Below are 21,203 nucleotides of genomic sequence, written 5' to 3'. Positions count from 1 at the left end.
AAACCTGATCACCAACATCTCAATTAATGACGTACTATATGTCTGTTGATTTTTTTTAAATTTCAATGCATTTCTCTTATGTATATATACATGCGTATTTCAATCTGAAGTTATTTTTTTTTTTTTATAATTTGTTGTATTGCGTAACAGATGTTAATTCTGTGCTTCAGAATCGTGTTTAATTATATATAGGCTTTCTTAATTTAGGAATATAATATGAAATCGTGTTGGTTCATCCAATGAAAACAATTATTTCAAATAATTCAAGAATACTATTCATGAACATTATCTGGCTGGTAAATTATGAACAAGGAATAAAACCAAAATCAATATGTATGACATCGATATTGTAATACAGATAAGCATTAACAGGCATGTTGTCAGTGAACCACACCTTCAATCATCAAAGATTGATAAGTCAAAACAATATAATTATCACCATTTACACACTTTCAACATGTCATAGACGACGCGGAACGATTTCATTGGTGTTATGATCGGGTATCCGGAAATACGCCGATTAACCAATAACATGTCTGCATTGTTGATACAGCGATATTACGTAAGTGTGCAGATAATAGCTGTGCTGATTTATGTGTGCAATATACTTGTTTGTTGCAAAATTAGGTGTTATGGTATTTTTCATCCAGATTATGTGTAAGACAAAAAATCAATAAGATATTTAAATCCAAGGAGAGAAAAGCATTGCAAATATTGTTGTAAGGCCGCAAGCACGAACGCACCGCGCTGCATTTCTAAACGTATAAACATCAGGTTATGTCTACGTCGTTTTTCTCTTTATATATTTATATATATATATATATATATATATATATATATATATATATATATATATATATACACTCCGATGACAGTGGTGCTGCAGATACATGTATTATGAATATCAAGAGATGATTATCCCTGAACATGCATACAACCATTTCCTAATTTTCGTTGCATTTTAAACTCGTCTTTCATGGTATGGAAACTGTTACCATTTACTCTCAGGTAGATATATTAGATTAGATAGATAGATAGAGAGATAGAGAGAGATAAATAGATAGATAGATAGATAGATAGATAGATAGACAAAAAGAAAGAGAGATGGATTTCCAAAAGAAATGGGACGATTTCACCAAAGAAAAAATCAATAGATATATCTGCAGTAACGTAAAACACATGTCTTATGCTGATCGTCTATTTAAAGATAATCCTTTTTATTTCATTTTGAAGAATTTATTTATTTTCTTACTATGTATGACAAACTTCCTGCTCTTGGGTAACGATGTTGAACGAAATGATACCATTTGGAACGGATAAAAGGCATAATAAAACTAGATAATAATGCAAGATAAAAATCGTAAGTTATACTTCAAAATAGCAATGGTCCTTAATTTCCGGTTAATTTCCATCGTTCTTTCTAAAGAGTATAATTCTCCTTAATCTCAATGCAAAGTAAACAGCATCCTTGTTTTGCCCTCTAACTTCTTTAGCAGGAAGAAGAGTCACAAACAATAATCATATGTATTAATATAGATTCTCACGTTTTCATAAACAAAAAATATGTCAACATCATATTTGCCTTCTTTTACGATTTCAAGTTGTCCAATCTTAATTTACGCCTCAAGATATACGGTTTAAATTATCCAGAGTATTTGCTGAGCAATGTCTGGTTGTTATATTAATAAGGGCATCTCATTTTCGTGAAAATTTATTCGTTAGAATATGTAATAAATTCAAATAATAAACATGGACATATCGTTTGTCTTTTTGATTTATTCAATTTCGTTTCCAACCAGCCAAAATGACTCAGAGCATGGAGTACGAATTCTAACCAATCAGAGACGGCAATACTTTGCGTGTTTATACTAGCCAGTATTTAGCTTCGAAATAAAATATATGCACGCCCCTTCCTAGACTAGACGCTTCAGAACGAGGATGTATATTAACACAAAAAGTTTTGCAAATGTATTACAAATTCTGTACGACAATTGTGATTGTTTTGAGGCGTTTTTACATGAAAATCATTTTTGTCGGGCGGGTTTAAAAGACGGCATTCTGAATGTTGAAAAAAATCGCTACACTCTTGATTCTTATTCTCAACACGAATGCGTATTTAAATGATTTTGACCTTTACTGAAATAAAGTTTCTATTTATCAACAACTTAGATTGGATAACTATGGGCAATAAGGAAAATAAAAATTGAGATATAAAATTTTTATGCAATTCCATCGACTCGTATATAAACCTAGATATAAGTAGTATGTGCAGTTAGAACAATTGCCATTTATCATTAATAGCATATACACAAACTCTTTTCAAAATTTAATAAATAGAGGGTATATCGATGCCTTGAAAACATTCATTTTAGTACTTGCATATATACATTATCGATCAAAAATACCATCAGCTAGTTATTTGCGCTTATTTAAAAAAAAGCCAAAGACTCCATACATTTTTTATATGACTGTTACAGAAAGCAAGGGAGACCCTTACTTTTCCATTATATGTTGCATTAAAAGTTATTTTCATTCAGATTTTTCTTTACAACAATCTTGATAAGATACAGTTAAAATATATCAACTTAAAAGTATGAAAAAAATTTAAAAGAAAATTCAAATGCTGGTAAGATTTAGTGAGTTCTCTCAGGGGCGACCTTTGTGGTGTCTGGTTAATCTAAATAAATAATTTATAATTCCAAAAGCGGTGGTCTTAACTATCTAGGAGAACAAACGTTAATGAAACCGCTTAAGATAGTGCAAGGTACTTAGTAAATTGTCTGGAAAACCAACAAGTTCCCAGGCACTGCGTAGGTGTCATGTATATATATGTGCATATTTTGTTGCATACCTCAGACAGCATGGTTAGTGTATACATATATCTGTAATCGAGTTATATGATAACTGATGCAACGCATACTATTTGATTTCATCCCAGATGAAAGGAATAGGTCAAAATTTTAAGTTAATTCTTGACCAATTTAAATCTCGGGCATATTTGTATGATGCATGCATTGTGCGCGCCCTCTTCACACGTGGTCGGGAAGAAAACGGTGGCGTTGGTAATTAAATTCATCGCCTGTAGATATCGGAATAAGGACCTATCAGACTAAATTCGTCGTAGTACACGAAAGGGTAGTTAGACATGATTGATGGAAAAATAGCACGTGGTATGCTAGTAAGACAGCAGGCGCGGATCAAAAAAAAAATTCAAAGGAGGGGGGGTGTAACCAGAGGATTATATGTTGTTGATATCATGATAAGTATTTTATATCTTTTTACTGTCTGCATGGGGTTTTAATGCGCTCATCAATTGAATTGATTTGATGTTTTGCCAGTCATCTCAAAGCTCTTTGAGAGAGCCATCCAAATACAGCTTTCTGAATATTTTGAGTCTATATTTCACACTTTCCTTGCTGCTTTCAGAACTGGGTATGGATGTCAGTCCACCTTACTTAGGATCATGGAACACTGGATGAGAGCCTTGGATGAGAATAAGTATGTAGCCACCAATCTTATGGATCTCTCCAAGGCTTTCGACTGTCTCCCCCATGATTCGCTTCTCTTAAAACTTAAACACTACGGTCTTGGAAATGAAGCATTAAGTCTTCTGGAAAGTTATCTCAGTGAGAGATATCAATATGTGAAAATCGGGGAGTTTTCTAGTTTATTTCAACCAGTTTTTAAAGGTGTTCCTCAGGGCTCGATACTTGGACGAATACTGTTTAATATCTTTATAAATGATATTTTCGCCGTTGTCTCTGACTCTTCCATTTATAATTATGCTGATGACAACACTGTCTCTTACTCTCATGAAAAAGCAGATATATTAAAGACCACATTGGAAAATGATAGCTTATCCTTTTAAACTGGTTCAATTGCAACAAAATGAAGGCAAACCCTGATAAATTCCAGGCAATTTCAGAAGGAAAGAGGAGCAAAGATTTAGAATTAACCTTTGATTTAGGAGAAACTACTCTATGCAGTGAATCGGAGGTTAAACTATTAGGGGTGACCATAGATTATCAATTAAACTTCAACTCCCATGCATATTGCTGATATCTGTAGGAAAGTAGCTAGGCAATTAAATGTTTTAAAAAGAATAGGACACAATCTTAGTCGTTTAGGTAAACTTACTATTTACCATTCCTTTATCTTATTAAATTTTAGCTTACCTGGCACTTTTGCTCTGAGAAGAATACCATAAAAATGGAAAAACTACAGAAAAGGACCCTTCGTTTCATATTTAATGATTATGTTTCTACATATGATGAATTGCTTCAGAAATCTCTTCTTCCAACCTTAAAAGTAAGGCGTATGCGTACACTGGCTATAGAAACTTATAAAATTGTTAACAAATCCAGCCCTCTGTTTCTTCATGACATCATTGTACTTAAAGATCAATCTTACAGTTTTAGATACACAAACACTGCCATTGTGTCCAGTGTCAGGACAACCAGGTATGGGCTGCAATCCTTTAGGTACAGTGCTCCTAATTAAGATCTGGAACTCTTTGTCAAATGAAGCTAGGCATCTTACCACCTTAAATCAATTCAAAAGTTTTATTTCCACTGGGTCTGGCCCCACATGTAATTGTAAATCATGCAGATCTTAGGTCCAGTGTACGTAGCTTTATATGTTGCTTCTGCTCTTTTGTCTATGCAGCGTTTATGTGATGTGTTTGCATCGCTAAATAGACCTTTCTTTTCTAGTTTATTATTTATTTTTAGTTAATTCTGCCAGCAATGAATTTTTAAATATTTATACGATTAATTTACTACCATTATTGATTTTAATTATATTCAAATTATTTTCAAAATTCTTATACTATTTATCCAGCTTGAAATAGCTTGCACTTTTCGCAATATTTGCAACAAAAATTGCGAACTAGATTGAATTTTGATGATGATTTTTATATACATCTACTCTTGCGTGTAGTATTTTATTTCTTCCTCTAAATCTTATGCTTTCGTATCTGTATATTCTTGCATGAAATGTTTTGTTTTTATTTTGTTTTAATCTGTGATATGGTCTGTGTATATGTGTGCATGCATGCTATGTGTCTCTGTCTTTGATATATGTGATAGTCGGATAAAAAGCTCTACAGAGCTTGTGTTTGATTTGTTGAATGTATATAGTATCGACTTTAAATAAAATTTACTTTACTTTTACTTTACTATGCGCACATCAATTCAATTATTGCGCGCAATAATTGAATCCATGGCATGTATTTAGCTATTTGGCACATGGTATGGAGCTAATATTTGGACTCATGTATAAGTAGTCTTTTGTCTTTATAGCGTTTAATAAAGGTAAAATCTTATGGCTAAAGGTCATATATAATGACGTCATTTGCCGAATGTGTCAATATTTTCTTCATTAAATTTTCTAAAAAGTCCAAAATATCCGAAATTCTAGGTTGAATTTTCTTTATTTTGAAATATATCAATTTCTGTATCATTTTGTTCATCTTTATCAAAATTTGAATTTTACATATCCTTAAAAGTAGCCATTTTAACTTCATTATTAGCTATTGACAAGCCATGCGTGTTATACGTAAATCGCGGTGTACACAAATATATCAGTTACAATATATTTTGTTGAAATTTAGTAACAAATAGGTCAGCTTTATAAAAAGTATCATTAAAATTTCACACTCTTCTAACTGGGATCTGATACCCTAACACTATACTAAGACTACATTGTATGTGGAGAAAAAAAATTACATGATATATTTCTTTTATACCATGCACAGTAAGAGGTTTTGTTCCTTAGAACAAAATGTTTAAAAACTTTTTAAAAAATGAACTTAAGGAAATATTTTACATATCTGTTTGGTACTACGTATGTTAATTTGGCGCTGCATACCAACATATACTTGGAATACCTCACTTAAACGACTCGGGTGACCTAAAACAAAAGGTTCATGCAAAGTCGCTAGTAAAACGAAAATATAAATCATTCTCCGGCATTGAACTTTGTTGGTGTTAAAGTGCAACACTGTGCAATACTGAGATACCATTATGATCCGAACCTTGTAAATACTCGACTCTGTATAGCTAAAACCATCATGGAGTTTAAACTTGCTAAACCAATTCACTAATTTAAGGATGGACTTTTCTCAGCATTGGCGGAGCCACATTACTCTTTCCAATGTTAGACCCTTTTTATAGCATTAAACGTTTTGAATTCGTTTGTCATTTCAAATTCTTTTTTAAAAGATATTTTTACCAAATTCAAAAGGGGGGGGGGGTACCTTCTTCTAGATCCGCCAATGAGACAGTCGTGTGGTAAGCACTCGGCTCCTTACGGAAATAAAGTATGTAAAAAGACAGGTTGTATTTTGAAAATTCTCTACAACAGTAGATTTTGTATGTATATTTGATAGAAGTTTTTTAAAAATTCAATTTATTCATAGAATGTCATAGCAGTGATATCTTTATCAAAATATCGCATAAAAATTGGAGCATGTGATACGTATCTTTAACAGAACAATACTTAGGTGAGAAATGTGAACGTATGACACAGTAATATCGCAAATTATTTAGAATGTATTTACATAATTTTAATCCTAGGATAAGACATCGCAGAGAGAGAGAGAGAGAGACAGAGAGAGACAGGTTCCGCAGATCGTTAGTTCAACCCCGGGTAGGGGAGGAAGTGGCTATCCATTAATCATATGAAATACTTCTTCATTTGGGTCACTTAAGTTTTGTTTAAGGACTTATTTGGGTCAATGCGACGTTTCTCAATGATTCATAATTTTTCGTGCCGTTCGATGTATAATTCACTTGCATTTTAACTCGTTTGTACAAAACTCTTGGGGTATATCTCCATGTCGGTTTTCGAGTTAGCATATCTTGATACTTCCTGGTTGTAAGTAAGCTTTTACATATTACAGCAAGTTGTGTAAATAGACTTTACTTCAGCAGAGAAGGAGAGAAAAATCTTTGGAACAATCGGTTGTTGCATGCATCCGTGACTTTTGCATCACTGAGGTGCCCAGTGTTGTAATATTAAGTACTACAATATAAAAGTTAAACCTATTTCACAAACCATACAAGAACTCTTTATATCCAGATGCAAACATATTTTGGGGAAAATATCAGAGACGTCGCGTATGTTTTTAAGAGTTCATTACAATCTGCGTGATTTATGTAATATCTCAAACGCAGTATGCATCTTGTATGATTTAAATTAACATCAGCTGTCTACATATGTATATCCTATTTCCATTCTCAATGACCGCTTAGCGTGTGACGACGTGGCGAGAATGCCCTTGTCATCAAATGCAAGATTTTTGACTTACCTAGATGGTCGAGCGGTCTAGCGCACTCGTCATACGTCGCTAGGAGATTTAGTTCCGCAGATCGCGAGTTCTACCCCGGGTAGATGTAGAATGGGTATCCATATAACAGGGGATTCCTCTGTGCTTTATATATATAACACTAAAATAACCAACCGCAAGAACGATTATAGATTGTCAAATTCGGGACGTCCTGTCCCTTCTTAGGACGGAAAACTTTTACAAGTAAAAATATGTACACAAAACTAGCACTAAATTTACAAACGTGTATACACTGCAAATTACATGTTAATGTTTCTTATTTACTGGTGATCATTTACTATGTACAGTGCGTCAGTATATTTCGACATTTTTGTTGATTATGCAAATGGTAGGAAAATCAACAATGGGCACCTTACAATTACGTGTAGTAGTTATGGCTAATTCTTTATGGACCGTGGATAATGACACGGATAGCTCAGTGGTGGGCTATACAGAGCACGTAGTCCTAGTAGAACATGTGACCCAGCTCTGACGTTCATATAGATTGTATAGTCGATAACATAATTACCATGCGATAATGATATATACCTCTTAATCATCTGCAGACAAAGTTTCACTCTCTTTTGGTACATTTCATTAAATAGCATAGTTACAGTTCCAATGTTTCTACCTTTGATATCTTTTCAAATTGTGGAGGGGATGTTTACTCCACCTACTCCCACTTCTGGTTTATCCAGGGTCTGTGTTTGCCCAACTCTTTATCTTGTATATTCCTTATAGGAGTTATGAGCTTGATAACTATTCGACATCTTCACCTTTTCATTGAAATGATAGACATTTTCACATTCACGCGCCGTAGTTTTAAACAGTGCGCGTATACATGAAAACAGATCTACTTGAAGACTATATTATGTCTATTTCAACGGTTGGGAATTTCAATAGAAAAAAAATATATATCAAAGAATGAACATATAGGGAATTGACATGATATATATTTTTTATCAAGATTCATACGCATACTGTTCACAGCTGCATCGCATTAACGAGGAAAACTGCTATTTTACGCCTGTTTTAACGGCTGGGAACTCCGACAGAAATGAAAGTAGAATGTGATTAAATATACTTCATTTTTGAAAATACACGAGGGTATGAACTGCAACGCTTCACCCCGACATTCTTTTCATGAAGCGCATGCTGACGTGGAGCATAGCAGTTCATATTTTTCATGTATTTTCATAAATGAAATTTATTTCTTTTAGTTTGAACAATTTTTATTCGTAAATAATTCGATAATAATGTTTACAAACAATGTCTTATACATGAAATAGATTGAGAAACAAGCCAAAAGGCTTATATTAATCTCGCTCTAAATATCTTACAAGTAAGAGGTGAATGAAAATTCTAAGTAAAATAAGTCGTATACTAATTATTACAATACATGCAAAAACAAATAGGAATAAGAGAGAAAAGCTGGAATTGAGTATTGGAAGAAAAACAACACACGTTTATATGTATAAGTGTCGATACAGATCAAATGAATATAAACTATAGACAAAGTTGAAATAACAAATTGTAGAGTTATGTCATATAAACAATAAGTAATAAACACAGGTTTTCCACTTATTACAACCTTGGTGCACATGAGTATATTCTATATACAATATGACAGTATTACATGTAGAACAGCTTTCAGAGGTAGGCTCAGAACCTTTTACTTTCAACAAGAAATACAGCGTAAAAGAAAATTATCAATACTTTCTACTTCTCCACAAATGCAAAGGGATGAATTGCATAATTTTCTTTGAAACACATGAAGATAAAGAGCACTGCATTCTAATCTCAATTTTGCATGAAGAGTTTGTCCGATTCTAGTTCCTAAGTAAAACTAATTTGGAATATTAATGACACTTGTACTAAGATATTTCTTAAAGCTATATAGAGAGGGATATAATTGGACATTTCGAGGAAGTGCATTCCATTTCCTTATTGTAGTGGGGAAAAAAATGAATTAAAGTATACTTTGGTTCTAGAGTTGATTTCTTGCAGTGAATTAGTTGCTCTTGTGTTGTAGATGTGACTATGATTTCTCAGAGACTGAATTATATTGTTTAGATAATTGGGAGTCATGTTATGGTATATCTTGTGGAGTTGAATAAGTCGATGATATTCTCTACGCTTTTACAATGGATCCCATCCCGTTTCCTTATATAGAAGATGCATGGATGCTAGTCTATTACCTCCCGTAACTATTCTGGCTGCTTCTAACTGTATTCAATTTTATTAACTAAATACTCTGGTATATTGTCCCATATGATGTCAGCATATTCTAGGACGGGTCTTACAAATGAAAAATATATTTTTTGCAGAGTTTTCCTATCTAAGATAAACTTGACCCTTCGCAATATACACGTACTCCGGCGTGAATATGCTTTTTTCACTATTTCGTCTATATGGACTTGCCAAGATAAATTACTACTGAAAATGACCCCTAAATGTTCATGAGATTTCTTTTAAATGTAACTGCTGAGTTTAGATAGGTGATACTATTTAAATATTGGAGTGGGATCACTATTGTTTTTTTCCCCCTCAGACAGAGGCTCCCGGTCTGACTCCCTATACAATAGACATATCTAGGCGCCATTCTTTTACCCCCTTCCTGTGACTACGCTTGTGGCTTCTCATAGAGTACCTTCGATTTTGCAGTCAGATAGGTTCTCCCATTTTATATCACTGGTCTAATAAAGGGGAAATGAACCGTTATAGTAAGGTGTTGAGGTAAGGTAAATCTTAAGCGGTCGTAAGCTTTGTTACGTAAACGTCATGAACGTAAGCCTTGAACAAGTGCAGGGTGGACACTTTCTAGTTTGGTGAAATACTGTGAAACGGTCCGTTTATAACGGGTTAAAATCCCACTGTTTAGACCACTCATTAATGTTGGTAAGATCACTAATTAATGATTACAGATCCGTTGGTGGCATCTTCAACAACATGATATCACGGATGTGTCCTCCGCAAAAAGTTTGAAATTAGCTAAAAGCAATAAGTAATATTTCTATAAAATATTATCAATTCTATCACTTACTATTGAAATGACATTTCTCTGATTTGAAATGACATTTCTCTGATTTGAAGACAACAAAACTACATACACTATATATATATATATATATATATATATATATATATATATATATATACTGTATATACTTGACTAGTTTCTATACTTCTTCCTTCTTCAAGAGCATGAAGTACAGAAATTAGTCAGTCTATACTCAATTGGCTTGATGATATCATACATACATGGAGAGAGAGAGAGAGAGAGAGAGAGAGAGAGAGAGAGAGAGAGAGAGAGAGAGAGAGAGTATTACAAATAATAGCATGGCCTATTAGAACTTTTATTTAATTGATTTGTATGGAAATGAACATGATGTTATCAAAAGTGAATAATAAAGAAGTGAACGGGGGTGGGGGGGGGGGGGGTGGGGGGGGGGGTGGGGGGTAGTAAAAATAAACTAAAGCTAATACAAATCGACTGTCTGATTGAGAGATGAATGGGGATTAATGATACTTGTTGTAATGTGCAATTTTTGAAGAAATAATACAAGATACTGTATATCTAAGCTTGATTAGATACTGTTTGCTTACGTTAAAAAGAAGCTTATATGCGTGATAATGAGGAGGGGTAGGAGTTGTAGCGAAGACCATTGGCATATGTGTGCGATTAAAAGTATACCACATTGATTAACTGGAAACTGCATTAGAGAATAAGGCAAGAAACGGGTTGTAAGTAAGAAAAAAACAGCGGTATATCAGAGGTTAATCCCCTCGAAAGATCGCGTTTAAATACTATCGGTGACGAGAACTGAAACAGGAACAAACTTTTTCAACTAACATTGTAAAACAAACAAGGACTACATAGTGTCTCAGATTGAAACGGAAACAAAATTATTCACATAAGGTTGTGAAACAGGAAAAGATATAAACAGAAACTAACCAGTAGATTAACGCAATTATGCAAAATTATGCTTTTTGTCAGTAAATTTATACACCACCAGGACAGGCAAAATATCTAATAATGTCATTTAAGACGTACAATAGGCCTTGGCTATGTACAGTAAACTTACATGCAAACTTGTCCTTCAATGCTAATTTGTAATTCAAAGTGTCTTCTTTTATAGTATCTCTAAAATGTGCGAGATATTTTAAAAGCTAATCATATCATGCCAAGTTACTTTGTTTTCCCGTTCATTGTAGTGTGATGTTGCTTAATTTCCATACACCAATTGCCCGATGCTAATTCAAAATATTTAATTCTATCTGAAATAAAGATATATTTTTGAAATGATAAAACACACAATTAAACGACTCGCTACATAAATGAATATTGAATAAATATAGACATCTTATGTCGACCTCACCCTTTTTATGTGTGGATGATAGTTTCAAATTTCGCTTATTGTTTATCATGTATCTGAAAGTTCCACACCTTTTGTCTAATTTGCGATAAAATATATTCAAATGAATGTTCCATGAACTCACAAAAAGTCGTACGGGGATAGAAAATTTAACCTTTCAGCACCAGCACTGCGGAATGCTTTGTAAGGTGAGCAAAATTATTAGACTTTAAAAAAAACCCTATTCAGTTCTTAAAAGCTGTTTTGAATATTTAATTACAAGTGACATTCTTAGGGTAATCAGTGTGTTATATTTCTGCCTTTTTAATAGCAAATAGTCTTTTTATAGTCATTGTGTAAAATAAAGTCATAGGGTTGGTTTTCATTAATATGAAGAGCATTACAGATTTTAATTGATAAGGGCTATATACAAATTATAGTATTCGATGAATAAATGTACCTATACTGGATTTCTAAACTTTATTTAAAAAAACCCTTACAAACATAGATACATTGCTGGATCCAGTAAATGTTCTACCAAGCCCTTATCTTTGCTCCTTACGAAATAATTAACTGCTGTGAAGAAGGAGCTCCAAATGTACGGTACCACAACAAATGTACGGTGCCACAACAAATGTACGGTGCCACAACAAATGCCAGAAGTGGTGTAAATCAAATGTGGATTCAAAAATTTCTGGTAAACTTGAAATTACGAAAGTGTTCTCAAATCGTATGACTTCTAAACACTTTACACGACCATACATCACAATAAATTAAAGACTAGATTTTTTGACATCATAGACAGTGCTTCTTCAATGAAAAAGGAAAAAGGAAATATTCATATCTAGTTATCTGTAATTCAAAAAATTACTTTGTTAAATACCACTCTGATTACTCTGAGGTTGATATCAAAAAGATGTTGAAGTTTCTAATTAACAATATCTTTGCAGTCTTTGGTTATCGTGTCTTCCAACAGTCTTTTGGAATTCCCATGGGCACGAATTGTGTTCCTTTAATAACTTACCCGTTTTTTAAAATTCTTACGAGGTAGAATTTCGTCAAAAGCTTCTATATGAGAAGAAAAAACTCTTGCTGTGGCCTTCAACTTGACATTTAGATATATCGACGTTTTATCTACTAATAACAATTATTTTCATTCATATTTCGATTCGATATATCTCAGTGAACTCGTTAAAAAGACACCACAGAGTCTTCCATATCTGCTTCATACTTAGATATTTTATTGAACATAGATGTTAACGGCAAACTTACAACTCAACTTTATGACTCCAGCTTCTCCCTCGTCAACTTCCCAAATTCATGTAGCAATATTCCACTATCACCTGCATAGGTTGGTTATGTATCTCAACAAATTCGATATGCACAGACTTGCTCTGCGTATGATCAGTTTTTAAATTGAGGTAGGCTACTGACAAATTGTAAAGTTGATGTTACAGGGATTTCATCAATCTCGTTTAGAATCAGCAATTTCGCAAATTCTAAGTTCGTTATAACGATCTAATTTACCAATTCAAATCTGTCATTGGGTGAAATGTTGTTTGACGTGTATCATGCCGTATTGTTAGACCGTTTTTTACACTTACACGATTTTTAATATATTCAATCAGTGCATCTATCTACTGGATTCAGGTACTCTTCACACAATTGCTCTGAAAAAATATAGTTCCATTCATGATCAGCAGATACAGGATTACAACAAATGTATAGAATATCGATGTGTATGTAATACGTGGGAGAAAACAAAATTTAAGTCAAATGTTTTGAAGAAAAATCACTTTTCCCCCCAGAAATGTATATAAGAAGTGTTCATATTCCTACGCTAGCTGCCTCCTCAGTCTTTTCACGAAATATAGGTCATTCTTCGATTGAACATTTTTTCACGATTGATTATACTATTGCAACAATTATATTACTTTGATGAATATTGTTCGTTAATTATCATACAATTTCTTCTGAGAGAGAATGTTAATCATTTATTTATGTTGGGGTTTCCCGCTGTTTAATGACGGAATGCGTATACAACACTCAACACCTGGATTCGGACCACAATTAAAAGGTGAAGGTCACCAGTCTGAAGATATTTGCAATATATTCAGTGTGACATATACATGTCTATTTTTTTTTTAGGGGTTCTTTGCTATTAAGGTTATACCATACACAAAATTTGGAGAAAGTGTAGATTACATCAATCCTTCTTGCAGGGCCGTAAATTAACCTTCAATTTGGAGGAGGCAGGAAATTAGGCGGGGGTCTGGGGGCCGCCCAGGCCCCCAGACGCTGAGCACATATTTGTGCACACTGAACACGTTTCGTGCAAAATCCTTGATTCTAGGGCCTTCTAAGATGTTACTTGACTAACTCATTCTAAAAGAAAGATTTGGAATGCTTTTTAAGGGAGGTATCATGTTCTTAGTTATTGGAAACAACATAAATTCTAATGAACTTTAAATTTTAATTTTTTTTGGCTCAAAAGTTGGAGGAGGCAGCTGCCTCCTCCGCCTCCATGTAATTTACGGCCCTGTCTTGTTTTTGCCATTCTAAGTTCGAGAGATTTCAATTTTTTCATGTCTTTGCTTTGAATTTCCATACAGATATAAAAGGAAAAATTTGGGAAGAATGATGAAATAAGACTGGTTTGATAGGGAAATTTTGTGATAAAAATTATCATTTTTAGCAAAAATTAAGCCTGCACAAAGTATGTGCCCCAATAAGTTGTATTAATAGGTATACGCATTCTCATGTAGTATTTTTAAAGCTATACTTTTCTGCTGTATTTTAATAAATTTGCTAATCCCCAACTTCCTTGATTTCCTTCTTTATCATTCGACAAAAAAGCATAAATATCTTTGTATCGTATTTATGCCATCTATCCATTTTTCATATGTCTTGCAAGCACCGGTGTGTGCACTGTTTGCTAGTGACAAAAGACTGGTGACGGTATTTGCTACGGACATGAAGGACTATACACCAGTTTCATAACAAGTGCAGTCTTTTCTTAGAGATCAGCTGAGCATAGTGAAAATTCAAGTAAATTAAAAGTCGAATATCTTGGATATGGGGTAACCCATATCTATTCTTGTTACTACTACGGATTACTCCGTTTACTCGATCAAGATATAGGGATCACGGCGGATGTGACCGGTCGACAGAGGATGCTTACTCCTAGGCACCTGACCCCACCTCTGATATGTCCAGGGGTCCGTGTCCGTCCCACTCTGAGTTCTATATTCTTTATTCGAGTTATGAGATCGGTAACTGTTCGTTATCTTCACCATTCCATTATGTTGTATCGTATTACAGGTCTACGGTCGTAATCCGTTACTATTGTTTAAAGTGTCTTTAATCTAAAGCTGAATTTATATAAACCGTATCCGTTGATGAATCAAGTAGCAATGTAATGGTTTAAGTATTTAGTGTGATTAGAACTGTATATTTTACTGTAGTATAAAGAGTAAATATGAAATAGTGCTATTTTATCGTGTTTTACAACGAATAAGACCTTCTCATTAGCACGATGAGTTTTACATTTTACTGTTATTAGTTCTGTTTACTTAGTTATTTATGTATGCAACTTTCCTCATTCACTTTAATTCAAATTTTAAAAAAACAAAAAAAAAACAAAACCGTAGATTAATTATATACCCATGAAAGTCGTGTGTTTGATCTCATTCACTTTCATTCAAATTAAAAAAAAACAAAAACGTAGATTAATTATATACCCATGAAAGTCGTGTGTTATTACTTCCTCTGCTCGACATTGTAAACGCCAATAGATTAGTTAGACAGATGAGAGAGAGAGAGAGAGAGAGAGAGAGAGAGAGAGAGAGAGGATCCGCCATTCAGGTTCAATTCATTCAAAATGATGTTGCCTTTCGAAACACACATTAAATAACAGTGGAGCCACAAACACAACAATCAATGTGACAGGAAGAGTCGCGAATGGTAACATATTTTGGATGGGGAAATAATGGTAAACATCCAAAATGATTTCAAATTCGTTATTCAAAAAACCAAAAAAAAACCAAAAAAATAAATAAATACCGCTTGTGATCTACGACTCCGACTCAGCTCATTGGTACAAAAAAGTACTTAAAAAGTACAAAATTTTAAAGAGTAAAATGTTGATATTGTTATTGTTTTTACTCTTTAAAAGAAATCTTTTCAAACATTATTTGGCACTTTTTCTTTACACGTAAATAGTAAACAAACCGGGGGGTGGGGGTGGGGGGGGTGAGGGCGTTAACATGTGATAAAAAGAATATCCCATGGTTTGTAGTTTGATATGATTTGTATCCAATTCAATTACACAGGCTACTGAGAAACAAATTGATGGTGATGGGGTTTCAACAGTCTCATTTAAAGTCATGATTTCACAAATTCTATGGTCGTTATAACGATCTAGTTTGCTAATACAACCTATCATTGGGTCAAATGCTGTCTGAAGTGTTTCATACCGATTGTGAGGCCATTCTTGGCACACTGTTTTTGACTTCGAATAATTCCGTTTACCTGATCAGGATATAGGGCTCACGACGAGTGTGACCGGTCGACAGGGGATGGTGTGTCCAGGGGTCCGTGTTTGCCCAACTCTTTATTTTGTATTCCCTGTGGGAGTTATGAGATTGATCCATGTTCTTCGTTATCTTCGCCTCTGTATCCCTGACCCAATGTTATATATATTTTGTACAGTTGTACTAAGTATAAACATATAATTGAAAAACAGGTGATAGTCAATCTTGTCAATCGACCCTTGAATTAAGTGGAGTTATACGTATATGCACTTGCGTAAGTATAGTTTGATTTCATTGTAATGTGAACTCTCTCTCTCTCTCTCTCTCTCTCTCTCTCTCTCTCTCTCTCTCTCTCTCCACAGATGTGTAAACATGATACCTTACAAATTAAAATCATGAAATGATATAAACAAACATCAAAATCCTTAATTCAAATACAAAGAAACACAGGGTAAACACATAAAAAAGTGTCCCAGCGACAGCTGTAACAACTGTCACAGCATTTATCAGACATAATATTCCCGAGTACGTGCGACCATTTCGTAGATCTATGCATACATGTACAAAACATTTCATTCGCTTTTACGGGTGTACCTATTCTCAGAGTTTCCTATACGTTGGTATACCCTTATACATTACTCCCTATATAACTGTATACAATAACACACAAAAGGCATACTTCAACGAAAATTTTATTGACACATCGTAATGCGATCAAAATTGAATATAGCGAGTTTTACAAATTACATACAAAAAGTGTCTTTAAAAAACCAAAAACCAAAAAAAAAAAAAAAAAAACAAAAAAACAAAAAAAAAAAAACCCAAAACACATTGAATCGTTGAGTGTTTTATGAATCCTCGTGTAATTTTATATCGTAAATTAAATGTTGACGGGAAACTCTACATGCATTAGAAGTGTTAGGAAATATAATGCTAGTGAACCAAAATACTACATGAGGAGGGCCTAATTTTCATACATTTAACAAGCGATCCTTTGGGAATTCTGTAAAGATTTGCGTATGTTAATGCTTCCTTCAATATCAATACACAAATCGAACATAATTGTTTTGAAAGATCACTATTGAAATCTATTTAAAAATATATATTCTGATTAATTACAACAACACCCCCCCCCCCCAAAAAAAACATCGTCACGTGAACATACCATACATTCCCCCAAACACTGGCAAACCGCGGTTTTTGTGTCCAGACCCCACCCACCCCCTCCGAACAGTGTTTCATACACCACGGTTTTTGTGTCTAGACCCCCCCCCACCCCCCCGAAGAGTGTTTCATACCACGACTGTTGTGTCCAGACACCTTCCGCCCGAACAGTGTTGCATAACATTGTTTTAAGTCTACACATTTCCCAAAAGTACATGGTACATGTATTGCAATAATTTAAAAAAAAAAAATGGAATTCTTCCATTCCTGGGCAGCTCATGGTCCTCTCGTGTCATTTTTACACGTCACGACTAATACATTTTAAGAATCGAAATCCCTATATTTGTAATACGGACTTATATAAGCCATATATTCAAGCACTAAAGTTTTAGCGTCGACTGTTCTGATGATACGCAACGGTATGCAAAAGAAAAAAGAGAGAAAAAAAGAAGTGATAACAGGTACGCGATCTAGCGCGTTGCCAAAAAATTGTTTGCATACCGATAGCACATTAGACGTCAAAAAATAAACTTTTAACGCTTACATTTACATTAGATTGGATATTTTAAAATAACGTGTCATTGTATACCTAGAATAACTGTGATTGTCAGTCAACAAGCTGGAAAAGCCATGGAATACGCCGTGGCTGTTTTCTTTTTTAAGCAAAAATCGTAATTGTGTTCAAATAACACCCACTGCACTTTGCGGAATAACCCATCACGTTTTAGATATCTATAATAAAAAAAAATTGTCCTCCTATAAACAAAAATATTTTGTTTATAGGTAAACATTTTTGTTTTTATTATAGATATTTAAAACGTCGAGTGCCTATGTAACCCATGTCCACGCAGTTTCTAATTTGAAAATAGAGTCAGGCTAGTTTGCTAAGAGTGGATAGTATATGGATCTCTATAAAGAGATGCACAAGAATTTAAATCATTTTTGAAAATATACTTTTCATGATACGCGCTTTATGAAGTATGCTCACAGCGTAAAGCGTTGATATTGATGTCCTCATGGCTTTTTAAAAATGAAAGATATTTCTTATACATAATCTACATTTTATTTTGATTTCTGTAAGAATATTCCCAGCCATTAAAATGGTCGTACTATATTTATCAAGATTCATACGCACATTGTTCATTTTCATGAGGATATGGATATCATTTCAAATGGTAAAGATATTGAAGATTAACCCCTTGGAAATATGTATATATATATATATATATATATATATATATATATATATATATATATATATATTCAATAAATTCTTTTTTCTTGGTATCGGGGTAGAATAAAATTCAAAAAATAAAATCCAATACTCAAACTTTTATCTATAGCGCTTTCGCCCTGCGGGCTCGTCAGTAGATTTTTAAACAATGTAAACAAGTTCCATTATGACGTTATCCTCGTGACGTTATGTGGGCAACGTTAAACATAATACAGTCATGATTGTGACGTCAGAACATTATACAATGTTAATGTTAGGCTCTTTGAAAACTACAGACATATGAAAAATTAACAATTACGCAGAGGGGAAGGCAGTTTTTATATTTTTCCATTTTACAAAGTAAAAGAGGAAAATGAACAATTACGCAGAGCCAAGGAAAACTATTTCATAAAACTGTTTAAGCCGAAACTAAACTGTTAATATTATTACTTCATGTTATTTAACATGTACATTTTACATAGAATGTCTCCTTTAATGTACAGGAATTTAGAGGCGCTTAAAACTTATAGACTGAACTATTTTAAATATGTCTAACGTTAACATTGTATTATGTTCTGACGTCACAATCATGACTGTATTATGTTTAACGTTGCCCACATAACGTCACGAGGATGACGTGGTATATATATATATATATATATATATATACATATATCATTTTATTAATGTACACTGTTGTTAAATAAACCTTGGATATATATATATATATATATATATATATATATATATATATATATATATATTTATATATATATATATACATACATGCAAAGTCATTGAAGGAGAAACGGTGCTTTTCTTTCAATTCCTGATACGGGTAAGTAGAAACAGATAAAGGCTGCTAAATGCCTACATGTATAAGCCCTATTAAAACATAATAATTAACTACGGCAAGAACTTGTTACATCTAAATCTAAAATTCAGTGTTTAGCTAAATTATTGAGAAATTATCATACTAGTGCTTGTTTAAAATCTAATTTGATTAAAAATCCAAAGTCATGTTCAACCCCAACCCCCCTTACTTGTTTTTTTTTTTTTTTTTGAGAGAGAGAGAGAGAGAGAGAGAGAGAGAGAGAGTTGTATGAAAACAACAAAATCCTGACGACAAGCTACACTATCTTGACTAACAGGAAACCGACCCCGATTGGCTATGGAAATTACTCAGTATCTGTTAACGAATCAAGTCCTCATCCAATCATGCGGGGAAAATGCGATTGGTGCAGATTATGTAAGAATACCGCCCTCGTCAAGGTTTGTTAATAGCAAACCGATTGCAAATTGCAATATGATTATGATCATGATGCAAATATTTTCTTATTAAAGGTGAAACCAAGCATATTTTAATGAAAAATCAAACCAATAATTGGACTATATCAGGTAAAGTTTGGTGGGAGAAAGAATAAATGAATCTGTAATTATAGTAGTCTATGTGTAAAAGCAGTGGACTCAGCCAATCAGGTTAGATTTGATCATGTGACTTTATTTGGATTCCCACACTCCACGAGCATGAATCAAAACACGAAATGGCAATCCATCTGTATTCATGGGTGGGTATCCCATAACGCAAAGTTTAATGATGACCCCCGGTAATAGATCTACATAGCTATATTTAGATTAGGCTAAAACGTTGTTTCTTTATCTACTGTTAATTACACAATGTAATAATGTACTATCCCGAATTTTCTCGAAGTCTGTTGTTTATTTATTTTTATTTTTTTACTTCACATTGCAACAAGTCTATAATTATATTTGTGTATAATTTGTTGCTGCATTGATTTAAATTGTTTCCTTATGAAACACCGCAAATGAGATTTGGTAGAAAAGGGTGTTATTCATTTAACAATACCTACATGTAGGCCTACATGATGTCGTAAACGGACATGGTGTATTAGGCTAATGACAAGTGTTTTTGTTTTTGTTTTGCAGAATGAATTATCTTGGGTCAATTATTTAAAGTGATTATTACCAATATATATCCATATATCAGTTATTGAAATAGAGGGGAATTGAGAAAATGCATTATGGACCAGACTGGGATTCTAACTAGCGATCGGGTCCTCTAAATCTTTAGTCTGACAGGTGCTCTACCAACTGAACTATCTGGCCTCTGGCGATCAAACCCATCTGACCACCACATTTCTTCCTCTTTTAATGTCTTCACACCTTGAAGACATCAACCCAGGATCTAAAAATATCACCTGGCAGACATTTTTGCCTGTCAATATATTCCTAGAATTGCACATTCAGAAAAGCTACTTTCCTTTTGAGGTCAATACAGGTATTGGATCGACACTTTGCCGCGGTTTACGTCCCTTTGCGGGATCAGCCAAAGTTGACAGCAATTGATGGAAAAAATAACAAATGGCAAAGCTACAGATAAGAAATTTAAAAAGGCCAACGTAGGGAAATGCGATTTTTAACCAGGAGATGGTGGACAAGGGACGTAACTAGGGCTGAAATAATACGCCCCCTTCACGATATGACATGTATTGCAATACTTATGCCACGATTCAATACTTTCAATACGATACATTTTACAGAAGAAACCAATAATAACTTGGAAGAAACATTTAATTACAAAGATTCACATG

General features: G+C 33.6%; 1 protein-coding gene across 1 annotated transcript in view; it reads left to right on the top strand.

Moving 5' to 3' along the window:
* The first annotated feature begins 19,681 nt into the window (after positions 1–19,681).
* The window catches only part of LOC125646148 (secretion-regulating guanine nucleotide exchange factor-like), a 31,518-nt gene continuing 29,996 nt past the window's right edge, over positions 19,682–21,203 (top strand). The window contains exon 1 of the mRNA XM_048872317.2: positions 19,682–20,159. Within this exon, the coding sequence (XP_048728274.2) occupies positions 20,136–20,159 (24 nt within the window). The 5' untranslated portion in view covers positions 19,682–20,135. The remainder of the gene's footprint in view (positions 20,160–21,203) is intronic.

The sequence above is a fragment of the Ostrea edulis genome, chromosome 6, assembly GCF_947568905.1.
Source record: "Ostrea edulis chromosome 6, xbOstEdul1.1, whole genome shotgun sequence".
In the NCBI taxonomy this organism is placed as follows: domain Eukaryota; kingdom Metazoa; phylum Mollusca; class Bivalvia; order Ostreida; family Ostreidae; genus Ostrea; species Ostrea edulis.
The sequence above is the reverse complement of the archived record's forward strand: the minus strand, read 5'-3'. Positions and strand labels throughout refer to the sequence as shown.